Source organism: Acanthaster planci, linkage group LG05 (genome assembly GCF_054643075.1).
Source record: "Acanthaster planci isolate LZ-2023a linkage group LG05, COTS_SCS, whole genome shotgun sequence".
Classification (NCBI taxonomy): Eukaryota; Metazoa; Echinodermata; class Asteroidea; order Valvatida; family Acanthasteridae; genus Acanthaster; species Acanthaster planci.
This window is the reverse complement of record NC_141781.1, coordinates 15944076-15957196: the sequence shown is the minus strand read 5'-3', so window position 1 is coordinate 15957196 and position 13121 is coordinate 15944076. Positions and strand designations below refer to the sequence as shown.

The 13121-nt window shown below is 45.2% G+C and overlaps 1 protein-coding gene across 2 annotated transcripts; it reads left to right on the top strand.

The window, feature by feature from the left end:
• Window positions 1-285: 285 nt before the first annotated feature.
• On the top strand, window positions 286-12990 carry LOC147799104 (uncharacterized). 2 transcript variants are annotated; one of them, XR_015425288.1, is made up of 2 exons: window positions 286-1909; window positions 2156-2559. XR_015425288.1 is itself a non-coding variant. In XM_087137039.1 (2 exons), the coding sequence occupies exon 2, from the start codon at window positions 8667-8669 to the stop codon at window positions 10659-10661; it is 1995 nt and encodes a 664-aa protein (XP_086993165.1). In that variant the 5' UTR covers window positions 568-1909; window positions 2566-8666; the 3' UTR covers window positions 10662-12990. The 2 variants fall into 2 exon arrangements, 1 of the variants encoding a protein (XP_086993165.1); XM_087137039.1 differs by lacking the exon at window positions 2156-2559 and adding an exon at window positions 2566-12990 and having other exon boundaries at window positions 568-1909.
• The last annotated feature ends 131 nt before the right edge of the window (window positions 12991-13121 follow it).

Here is a 13121-nt window from a genome sequence, read left to right as displayed (position 1 = left end):
AAAGGACCCAAGACAGCACGACGCGACGGGCGACGGCACGACGCAACACACGACACGACGCGTCGTGTGTGTACAAAAGTAATGGCAAGAAGACGACGGTGCGACCCGACGGCACGACGCAAGGGAGCCGTCGTGCCGTCGCGTCGTGTAGTTGCGTCGCCTGGAGGGAAGCTAAAGAGAGAGAGAAATGTTTGTCGTAAATAGTACACCATACTATGGAATTCCATATCTGCCGTCGTCCGTTGTGCCGCGCCCGTCGTGCCTCGTTCGTCGTGCGTCGTCCGTCCTGGGTCGTCCGTCGTGCGTCGCCCGTCGTGCGTCGCCCCGTCGTGCGTCGCCCGTGGTTTTTGTTTTTTACCCTTGATGTATTCGTTTTGCAGTTGCGCGAACTCCACTTGAAAGAAGAAATAATATCCTGATATGGGTAAAGTGACGTTTATATGAAAAAATACCATTTTTGTTACAAAAATGAACTAACAAAACAGACTTTTGTAAGGGCAGATTGTTTTTCTCGATAACTTAGTTACTCTAGACGTAACTTTACTCGTTAACACCTTGACTTTATCTATAGCTTTTGTGATATTTCTGTCTGTCCCTGCACGACATCCCACAGAACGGAATGTAAATAATAAATTATTTACACTTTTGATTCCTTAATAGTTTTCATAAGAGACGAACTGATTCAACATTATTTTGAGGGTGGGTATACCTATGATGAAATCTGCTGTATACTCCAAATTAGACATGACTTGAGTTGCAGGTAGGCTCATAGAAGTCTTTTAAACGGTCTTTTAAACACAAAAACCAACACGTCACATTTTCTGAAACTTAAACCAAGTGGTAATTGCCCCCTAACAATACATTTAATAAACAATTTGTTATTCAAGCACTGTCTAGTATTTCTGTATTTCAAATTGAAATTTAGAGGACAAAATGGAATACCAGTATCAGTTGGCAGATTTCTTTCTAGAATTTGATGAAAACAGGTCGGCACATTTTGACAGTATGCAAATTAGAATTAGACTGTGGATAAGTTGGCCTGAACATTTTTGCTGAAAATGTTTTTTCCCTGAAAAAAACACTTGGTTGAATTCTCAAAAAGGCGACATTTTCTTGTCAAGGGGCAGGGGTAGTCTAGCATTATTGGCATTAATTATGGGACGAAAAGAACTCATATCTCAGTTGTATCTTGGGAGGCAGATTTGGGGTAGTAAAAGTCAGGCAGATGGAAAGACTTTTTTCTGCTTTTCCGTCACGTTTGCACATGAGTCTTTTAGTTCTGACAACTCCTTGTTTTTTGCCTGTAACGGTTATTTCTTCATCTATTATATCTGCTGGGATGCCTGTTATGACCCCTTTGCTTTGTGTTTCTGATTTGGCATACTCTGTTTGTACAACCCATTGATCTAGGTGTGTTAGAGTTTTTAATTTTCTTGCTTGTGCTAAGGTGGGACATTAAACAGTAATCCCCCTTGGTTGTTTTCTGACACACTTTTAATGTAGTCTTTACCTACTTTATTAAGTGCTTTAACTTGGCGTATTGGATTGACTTTAGATACTTTGATGTAGATGTGCCGCAACCAGCGGAGGAGTACCAGGCAGATGCAGGGGCATGACGTATTCCAGCTATGGGGCAAGCATGGAGGAAGGACACAAGAGTTACAACTCTGGCACATAAAAGTGCTCGGTGATCATCGTCGCCCGGTCATGTAAAATTATGTAAACGAATTTAGTCATAGGCACTGTTGCAGCAGTGCCGAGTTTTCACGGCCATCTCGTGAGGGCGCGCTTCATAAAAAGGCCACGCTTAGCGCTAGCGCCTCGGTGTATACAAGTTAACAGAATTCAGAACAGGGTTTCAAATCAGCAATCATCATACATCCTAGGGGGTTCAGAAGTATTCAGTTGGGTAAGTTATCATTTGAAATCTTTATTCAGTCAAGGCCATTTTCAAGCAAATAATGGAGCCGTTTATATGGGTTATTTATCTGAAATTTACTATGGGTTATTACGCGCAAATCATTGCTGGAATACCAACTCATCTCCCAGCGTGCCTTTTCATTCTATTTAGATTGAAGTAATTAGGAGTGTGTAATGATAAAAAGATCTTTATTAAACGTGCTGTTAATTATCTTTGTTTTCTCTTTACTTGAAGCTCACATATATTCAAGGGAGGGACAGCAACTACATACCGGGAGGGTTTTTTCTTGAATTTCTTCTTAAATGCACTAAACCAGATTGCCAACTAAACTTGGAAAATAGTCTACAGAAAATTGGTCCTTCGAGCCGGATGACATCCAGCTAACTAAGAACTGTCAAGTTCAACATGTCTGTCACTACTGAAACCCAAGCTGAAGAAACCCTACATGTTCGTCGGGGGCGTTATCCGCCACATGTTCCGGATCCCCAGGGACATTATCCACATGTACCAGAAGCCCAAGAGCATTATCCGCCACATGTTCCAGAAACCCAAGGGGGTTTTCCGCAACATGTTCCTGAGGCCCATGACCACCATGTCATACAGCCTTCAAGTTTTCCTAATCAACCAAGTGTTTCTCTGCCCAGGCAACCTGCGGATGCTGATGTGCCCGATACAGGACGACCTCCCTCCATGTACAGCTGGACCTCACGCAGCTCCTCAGCAAGATCATCCAAGTCAAAGATCACAAGACGTCTTGCTGCACAGGAATCACGCAGGAAACTGGAGGAGCTCAGGAGGAAGGCGGAAGAGGAAAGAGCGAAAGTCCAGTTCCAAGCCAAGCAGATGGAAATTCAAATCAACTCAGATTTGAGGCGGGCAGAGATAGAACTAGAAACTGAGAGACTGAGACATTGAAATTGATGTAATTTATCAGGAAGAAAAAGACCAAACAAAAGTGGGTGGTCACTTACCAGGGCAGGTGGAGTCAGTTAAAGATAGAATCTTTGCTTGGGTAAATGAAGGGGTAAGTACTTCTGAGCCCTCTGTATCCATGTTGGCTGATATTGGTATGAATACCTCTGTCAATCTTTACGCGTGCATGCCCGAGCCTGTACCGTTAAAGCAGCACAGCATGGCCATCCCCATGACAAGTGTTAACCCTCTCGAGGCAGCAAGTCAACACACTTCACATACCATATCAAGCGCATACGGTTTGCACGGGGCGGCAAGCACCTACCTTCCTGGGCTAGCAAGCGCGCACATTTCGCATGTCATGTCAGGCGCATACATTTCACATGGGGCGGCAAGCACTCATCCTCCTGGGATAATAAATGCGCCGGTTTCGTGTGTTATGGCAGACTCGTATGTTTCACACCAGGCAGCAGGCGTACAAGTGGCCAGTTCCTTGCCACAAGTCTTTAACCCAAATGCCTCCGTATTTCTTCCTAACACCGTGTTAGTTCAGTCTTTGCCCACAGTTCGTTTGTTCAGTGACATGCCAGTTTCCAAGTTCTCACCAACCAGTGGTGCATCCGCCATGGAAGGAGTGGGCAGTCAATCCCCAACCCAGCATGGTGCCCCCAGGCAGCAGTCAACCAAGAATGGCAAGGTTCCAGAGCCATCGACCTCAAGAGAGGACACAGACACTTCCAGTGGTGAAGAACAGGGCGAATCAAGTTCCTCCAATGATGACGACCCATCAAAGAGTGATAAAGGTAGCAAACATTCACACTGTTCTAAGGCGTGAGGTCAAAATACAAACGCTTTTGAAAGCGTCCAACGCTTTGTAAACGGTAAGCCTCACGGACGGTCAACATCGTAAAGACGAACGCTTCAGCGAGGCTGGCCAAACCGTTGCGGTCGAGTACGTCGTGCACTCTGCAGCTTCCAGTAAACAATGGACAGCTCATTGCATTACGGCATCATAGAGTTCTGTGGTCTGGTGGATTAGTCATAACAATAGCTCTTTACTTTGCAGCTCCGCTGGAGGATTTTGATCGGGAGACTGTTTTAACTTCCTGATAAAACACAAGTATTGAGTAGTTGTGTTGCGCTGTCAGTTTCCAGACCCAGTCTTTTCAGGTTGCAATACCCTGTAATCTTGATATTTTGTCTCGGTATCGTGAGTTAAATACACACCTAACTGTATACCTGCAGAATCGAATATACTAACTCGAAATAGTATTTACCTGAATCATACACGACGTAGTGTTCTGTTCGCCAACATGTAGTCAAAGATAAAACCTTTTTTTGTGCCCGTGTGCACAAGCTGGGACTCAGCATTGCGCGCTCGCAGGTTCGAGGAAGACACGTACGCGAACTACGCGCTTTCTGCTTCGAAGCTGCACCTGCACGATTTAAGGATACAAGTACATGTTTTTTCTTTAAATCAATAGTAAATGCGTGCATGTTGCAATATGTTTTATACGTACGACTCTTTTGTACTCTTTGAATACTTTGTGGCTGCACAAAATTCTTGTTGGAAAAACAAACATGTGGGGTTTTATACTTATCTCTGGTGTTTGGCTTTACCTATTAAACTTAAAAAGCTTGCCAAGCGGTTCGGTGCATGCTGTGCTTCAGCGCAGCGCAAGGAGATTTTTGTTCGCGCGGTGGCCTAACTTGCCTTTCAGTTGACCGTGAAGGGTTTGATCGTAGTGCAGATGCGTTGTAATGGAATTTGTCAGATCTCAAATAACAAAATGCTGTTATTCCTTCAAAAGAGGCTGATGAAAAATCGCCCCTTTGGTCACGTGCACGCTGTCCTTGGAGAGGTTCCCCCTCAGATATGCAACGAAAGCCATTTTCGTAGTTTTCAAAAGCCATCTATTTCGCAAAAATAACCAAAACACATTTGCTCGAAATTTGATTTTAATCTTGTATTCTGTACTGGAGGAAAGTCCTAATTGAGCATGCTGTTTTTTTCTATTTGCACAAATCTTACGGTCGTTTTGTTGAGTCTGAACACAACTGCCTCTGGTCGGCAAAACACGGTCGGAAACTGTCACACCCTCGAGATAACTTTATATGGAATGTACTCGTAAACAAACTCTGGGGAAAAAGTTTATAAAAAAGGTATTCAAATCAAAGTTGCTCGCGGATCGGGAGAGATAGCAGATTCATAATTTTACACGTAGGAATACTTTATAGGCCTTTGCAGCACGATCGTAGCGAGCCTTTCATGTCTCAGTGTGCATTGTACTTGTACATGTGTGTACATGTCCGAACCCAACCGATCCGAAGTTCGGCAAAAAATGTCCAAGCCCTGCCTGAACCGAACACATACTTGCAGCACTATTTGATGTGGAGTTTGACATTTTTTTTATTACCTTCAAAGAATATGGTACACGGGACAGAAGTTCCAAATAAATTCACATTGCGTCTACGTGAATATTTCCTTTCATAGACGATAGATTAGGCGGTAAAATGAGGCAACCGTTTTTGGCATTCCCCGTCACTCCCATATAAACGCATTTATTTTCCAGTCTAAAAAACGCTTAAACACGAACAATTATCTTGGGGCGATGCTTTTTTGTCATGAAATACCCACTCAAAATGTATATAAAGCTAGATAAATGTCTCTAGCCTGGAATGCAGTTGATTTTGTGTCTTCCTATCACAAGGTGTTAACCACTAATCCTCACGGCCAGCCCAGGAAGGCTGACCAGGGCCAATGAAGTTCTGCCTGAATAGGATCTTTTGTTCACAACCATGGCTGTGTAAGCCACAAACTCCATTGTTGTCAGGGTTGCTCGTGAAGCTAGACAGTCCAGGGCAGACGGTTCTTTTCAAACTGTTGAACTGTCCAACACCATAAGACGAACGGAATGAAGGGGGATTAACACCAACCGTTCAACTGTTTCTAAACCGTCTGTATTTTAAGGGATCTTCCAAGGCTAAGGACAAATCCCCAACTCCTGCTGCCAATGCCAGTAAAGGCCCTGTGACGACTTTCGCAGGCCCGTTTGGCTATGGCTTTGGAATTTGGGATAGCCTCCCCAAGTTGGACATCCCTAAGTTCGACAGTGAGCATGATGTTAGGCAGTATGTAACCTTTAGATCTCTATGGGACAGCATCATGAAAGGCCCCATGCATCAACTGCCAAATGCCACCAAATTCACCTACCTACGAAGTCATCTCGGAGGTCGTCCTCTAGCCATTGCTGACAGTAATCTCATCTTGGGAGATGGAGCATATGCGGCGACTATGAAGCAGTTGCATAAGGCATATGGGGATCCAGCACGAATAGTCCAAGGCCTACTGAATCAGCTAGAGGCCCGTCCTGTCCTTGCGTACAATGATTGGTCTGGACTCCGTGATGTCTCAGATGAGCAGGCCACAGCAGTAAAAACAGCTGAAAAATTGGACTTTAGTGATGAGCTTAAGCACCACCGCTATGCCACTGAGCTTGTCAAAAATTTGCCTGAGAGGCTTCACTCAGAATTCCTGTCCAAAATGTGGAATCAAGGCCATGGTATGAGATACACAGTACATGATCTTAATCGATAGTTAAAGAAGAAGACTGGCCCAGCTAGTTTGATCCTCCTAGAAAAGGCAAGCAAGTCAAAGTCCCCCAGGGAGTCTTCACAATGGCAGAGTCAGGGGCAAAAGAAGTCTCCATCCAACCAACCGTATCCATCCAGATCTTACATGGCCAAAGCCAGTCCTCAGTCAGCAGCGACTGCATCAGCAGTCAGAAAGAAGATTGCTACTGAGACCAAGGTCCCGAGTGAAAGCAATGCATCTGCAATGACTCCACAGAGGATTAGCTGTTTGTATTGCAAAGTCAGAGAATCAGGCCACTACCTCGAAACTTGTCAAAAATTTCAGGGCCTGACAAGAGAACAGAAGTTGCAGTGGTTGACGACAAACCAATGATGTAAAAAAATGTGCAAAGAAACATGAGAAGGAATGTGTGTATCCTAAAAAGTGTAAAGAATGCGAAGGTGACCACCGCACCAGCCTCCACGAACTGTCTGAACGGCATACAGTGTGCTTTCAGCGCCCCAGACGTTCAGCTAGTTGATTACAGTGTGTCTGCAGAGGATCTACAAAACAAGTGGCCTCACTTACGAGGGCTAGCATTGTTTTCGGCCCACAGGGTTCAACCGTCTGTGCTCATCGGTGCGGACCATGTCGAACTCACGCTTTCGTCTGAAGTCTGCTGTGGTCCAAAGTGTAGTTCCCCCGTGGCAGTAAACACCTTGTTTGGCTGGACTGTCCTTGGTCACCAAGGTCTCCAAATCCCTGGTAAAACTTTGGAGGGCCGAGGCATTCTGTTCACATCATGTGCTACACAGCAACCGGACCAGCAGTTGCACCAATTAATGACAGTTGATAAATTACCACAGGTAAATGAAAAGCAGGTAACCCGCTCGAGGATTGACAAGCTTGCCATCAACATGCTGGAAGAGAACACCAGGGAAGTTGATGTTGATGGGGTGAAGCGGCTTGAAACTCCACTCTTGTGGAAGCCTAACCACAAGAAACCTTCCAGTCTCCCACAAGCAGTATTGGCATTGGCCCGCTCAAACCAGAGGAAGATTGAGGGAAACTCAGAGTTGGCAGATTATTGTCGCACGTACATCCGGAAACTCCAAGACCAGAAACAGGTCAGGGTTCTTGGACCGGTGGATGACTTGTCGGCAGACCAACTACGAGGTTGGTATATTCCATGTCATGTTGTACAAAGTAGTGGGAAAAACCGTCTCGTTTTCAATTGCTCATTTGAGTTTGGAGGCCAGAGCCTCAATCATGAACTGGTTGCCGGCCCCACCTTGGGTCCATCTCTGTTGGATGTTCTCTTACGATTTCGTCAGGGTCGAGTGGCGGTTTCAGGCGATATAACCGCCATGTTTCATCAAGTTAGACTCCGACCGGAAGAGCGACGAATGTTTCGGTTTCTTTGGAAAGATGAGCATCTTGACAAATGGGTTGTCATAGAGTGGTTGGTGCTTCCATTCGGGGCTGCATGTAGTCCGTGCTGTGCAACATTTGCCCTTCAGAAAGCTGCTGTGGACCGGGTAGACCAGTATCCACGTGTTCAGTCTACAATAGAGAAAGAGACCTACGTAGACAACCAGCTGGCCAGTCGAGACACTGAAGAAGAGGCTATCCAACTTGTCCAGAGCACTCGCAAATGTTTACAAGAAGTAGGATTCCAGATGGTGAAGTATGCGAGTAGTCACCCCACAGTACTTGAGAGTCTTCCCAATGAGGCTTGTTCAACTCGCCAGGTACAATCGTTGTCACTGGACCCACAGGGGGGCGATCCAGAGCCAGCTCTTGGGCTATGCTGGGACTGGAAGAGTGATGAGCTGTATCACCCAGCCAAGGTTCCAGAACACAATGTGCTGACTAAGCGCATAGCCCTCAGGGCCCTTGCAAGTCAATTGAACCGTTGGGGGACATTGCACCCTTCACAGCTAGAGCCAAGTTGCTTGTTCGTGATTTGTGGTTAGAAAAGCTGGATTGGGACCAGGGGTAACTGATCCTGGTTTAACTCAGAGATGGGAAGAGTGGTGCACGGAGTTGGAGTATATCCCACAGATACGGTTGTCACGGTATTATACACCACCGTCTGTTGAGACAGCCACGGCGAAGAGGTCCTTACATGTCTTTTGTGATGCTTCAGAGAAGTTGTATGGGTCGGTTGCCTACTTACGTACCGCTGACAGCGTTAGGGAGATCCACACAAGCTTTGTGTTAGTCAAATGTCGGGTAGCACCAAAGCGTCTGCTATCTATGCCACTTCTTGAGCTAATGGCGGCTCTCCTTGGTGCCCAACTCGCGCAAGTCGTCCTAGAGGCTCTTACAGTTGATGTTGAGTATACTCTGATGTGGAGCGACTCCACCACTGTACTCAGTTGGGTTCAGTCAGAGTCATGCAGGTTCAAGGTTTTCGTTGGAACTCGTGTAGCCGAGATACAAACATTGTCTGAGGGTATGGAGTGGCGCTATGTTCGAAGTGAGGATAACCCTGCTGACGATGTCACCCGCGGCTTACCAGTTTCCAAATTAGGGAAAGGCTCCAGATGGACTGATGGCCCAGGGTGGCTTCATGACCCGCAAGAGGAGTGGCAGAAGGACAGTGCATGTATCTTGGCACAAACTCGTGTCAACTCTATCGTTGAACAAAATGAAATCAAGAGTGTCTTCTGTGGTCTCACAGTGCCTACCTCAGAGGTTGATGTTGACTTTACAGCCTTTTCAAGTTGGACAGAATTGGTCAGTGCAGTTGGAAGGCAGCTGTACCCAGATGATCAGTTGCTGGATGGTATTCTAACTCCAGAACAAACCCAGGAGGTGGAGATTTTGTTGCTTCGAAAGGCACAGAGCGAGACCTTTAAGGAGGAAGTCGGTGCTCTTTTGTCCAATAAGGAGCTGTCTCGAAATAGTCGTCTTCTTGAGTTGGCACCGGAGCTTGACCCAGTTAACAAGCTGATTATAGTTGGAGGTCGCCTAAGGAAGGCTTCCTCAACAGACACTGCTTTGGTTGAGCCCCATCCAGTTGTTCTTGACCCACACCATCCTGTCACAAAACTCCTGATAAAGGATGCTGATGCCTATTTTAGTCATCAGGCTGGTACTGATCAAGTGTTCGCCCATTTGCGGCGCCGGTTTTGGATCTTGCGGGGGCGCAGTATGGTAAAGGGAATCTTGCATGCTTGCCCAGAATGCCGTCGCTGGCGAGGGACGCCCAGGGTGCCCCGCATGGGAGATCTTCCAGAATGCAAGCTGCGGCTGGAAAAGCCACCCTTCTACTCTACAGGAGTAGACTGTTTTGGGCTCCTGACGGTTAAAATTTGGCGGCGGCAGGAAAAACGATGGGGGCTACTCTTCAAATGCATGACCACCCGAGCAGTGCACCTCGATATTCTAGAAAGTCTGGATGCCGATCACTTCTTGATGGCCTACAGGCGCTTCGCCTCTAGCAGAGGAGTTCCCTTTGAACTTCTTTGTGACTGTGGAACAAATTTCAAGGTGGCCAATACAGAAATCGAGCAGACTTTAAAGGCAATGGAGCTGGATATTGTGCAGCGACTTGCCAAGTACAAGGTCAAATTCAAATTTAACCCCCCCAATGCGCCCCATTTTGGGGGTACTTTGGAGCGGGAAGTCAGATCAGCCAAAGGAGCTTTAAAGGCAGTACTTGGAGATAGGACCGTAACTGACGCAGTTTTTCGCACAGTGCTAGTGGAGGTTGAGGGTATCCTCAATTCAAAACCTCTGGGATACGCCTCCTCTGAGATTGCTGACGTGGATCCAGTAACTCCAAACATGCTCCTTATGAGGCGACGGGATCCAGCACTTCCGATGGTGGTCTATGACGAGAGAGAGCTGAAGGGTCGCAGGAATTGGTGGCACAGTCAAGTACTAGCCGATCAGTTTTGGCGTCACTTTGTTAGGTCCTATCTTCCTAACCTGCAAACCAGCCAGAAATGGCAAAGGGTAGAGGAAAACCTGTCGGAGGGAGATGTTGTGATGATAGCAGATCCCCAGCTCCCAAGGTCTCAGTGGCCAGTGGGGACGATTACACAAGTGTTTCCTGGTGTTGACCAGAGAGTGAGGGTAGTCAGTGTTCGAGTCAACGACCGAGAGTACAAACGCCCAGTGGCCCGGCTGGTGCGACTGGCAAAGTATGATGAGGGTGATACTCCTGGTTTGGCCAATCTGTTACTAACCCAAACTCTCATTCCCTTTAGACTTTGTGGCACGAGGAACTGCTTGCTTGAGTAAGAATAAAAAAAACTGTGTTCTCATCGCAACTGAGTTCTTCAACTTTTTATCGTTTCAACTGAAGTGTTACGTTTTTGCCATTGCCTTAACAGTTAGCAAATTTCTTGGTGAAATTTGGGGCGGCCATGTTGCAGCAGTGCCGAGTTTTCACGGCCATCTCGTGAGGGCGCGCTTCATAAAAAGGCCACGCTTAGCGCTAGCGCCTCGGTGTATACAAGTTAACAGAATTCAGAACAGGGTTTCAAATCAGCAATTATCATACATCCTAGGGGGTTCAGAAGTATTCAGTTGGGTAAGTTATCATTTGAAATCTTTATTCAGTCAAGGCCATTTTCAAGCAAATAATGGAGCCGTTTATATGGGTTATTTATCTAAAATTTACTATGGGTTATTACGCACAAATCATTTCTGGAATACCAACTCATCTCCCGGTGTGCCTTTTCATTCTATTTAGATTGAAGTAATTAGGAGAGTGTAATGATAAAAAGATCTTTATTAAACGTGCTGTTAATTATCTTTGTTTGCTCTTTACTTGAAGCTCACATATATTCAAGGGAGGGACAGCAACTACATACCGGGAGGGTTTTTTCTTGAATTTCTTCTTAAATGCAATAAACTTGGAAAATAGTCTACAGGCACTACAGCCGATGTAATGACTAAGTATTTGCATCTTCTTATCAAGACCAGGTCGAAATGGAATTTTGAATGCTCAATTTCCCCAGAAGCTAGAAGTGAGCTGGAATTTTGGGAAAGTAATATAACTAAAATGAATGAATCCAGTTTAGGAACCTGCAAAGAATGTTCTAAAAATGTGTATTCGGACGCTAGTTTAACTGGTTTTGGCGGCTATCTAGTGGATACCGGGGAGGTGTAAGTATAGGGAACGTGGGACAATATAGAGTTAGGGAAGAGCTCCGCTTTGAGGTAACGAAAACAGTTGATTTAGTTCTGGTATCACTGGCTACAAAGTTGTCCTGCCGAAGGACCAAATGGTTAACCGACAACCAGGCTGTTGCTAGGATAGCAACCGGAGGTGGTATGAAGAAAGAATTGCAAGAAATTGCTTAGAGCATTTGTAAGACGTGCCTAATGCATAATATCCACGTTGAGATGGAGTGGATTCCGAGATCAAAGAATGAAAAGGCAGACAAGTTAAGTCGTATTGTAGATCAAGACGATTGGTGTGTTGCAGAACACGTTTTTGCAGTTCTAGATAATTTATGGGGCCCACATTCTACCGATAGATTCGCCAGTTATTATAACAACAATACAAAAAGGTTCAATTCAAGATACTGGAATCCAGGTTGTGAAGCAATTGATGCATTCACAGTAGACTGGAATGCAGAGAATAATTGGGTAGTGCCTCCCATCTCTTTGATACCTCGAGTGCTCAAGCATACAGAAGCTTGTAAGGCTATTGGAACACTGGTTTGTCCATGTTGGTTTTTCGCCCCTTTCTGGCCGATGCTCAATCCAGACGGTAGAACAATAGTTATTAACAAGTGTGAATCTGGTTATTGCCCATTATATTTATTTCAGAAATATATCAAATTAGCTGAGATAAAAGATGCTAGCTCTTTTGTGTTCCGTAATTTGTCGAAAGTCAAAGGGGGATATAAACTTAGGGAAGTGAATCAACCCATGTCGTATACCCAGGTGAGAGAAGTTATCTTACAGGCATTAAGTCCTTTGGTGGACGACGTTTCAAAGTTCGGGGTGCACATCCTCAGGGCAGGAGGCGCCACAGTGGCAGCTCAAGCAGGTGTACCAGATAGGGTCTTCAAAAGACATGGAAGATAGAAGACGTAGAATGCCAAAGATGGTTATGTTAAGGACAGTATGAAGGAACTCTTCACAGTATCAAAATCTTTAGGTTTAGGTGAAATGCAATTAGGTAATGTTGAAGTTTTAAACAGTTTTGCGGGGAAAAGATAGGGAACTAAGACCAGTTTTGTCTGGGACGAAGTTGCAATGCCATGGAGCAGACGTACGTTTCTCATCCAAGGGGTGAGTTTTTCGTAGCCGGCTTGTAACACGGTCTTTAGTTCCAGTAACAACTTCTTGTTCTTCTTGTAAAAACCAGAAGCTAGTTTCTATACTAGCTCACTTATGTTCCACTTACAGTATGAATCCTGGGTTTAAATTCAAAAGGAAAAAATTAGGAATGAAGGTAATGGTATTTATGCACAAAAAAAGAAAGAAAAAAAGACAGTTTCGTGTCACCGTTTGTATCTAAGCAACCATTGTATTATGTAACCCTTTAAGGTGAAAACGGGCACTGGGTGAGTATGTCCAGTGTTTTGGCCGAAATACACCAACACTACCTCAAGTTCATTGGTGTTTGTGTAGTCTTGTTCTTAAGACGGAGGTACTAGGGAAGAAGAAAAAATATCTAACATTAGAGTTACTTTTGTCGTTTGGAATACTTTTTAAGGATTTTGATGCCCTTTTCCATTATCC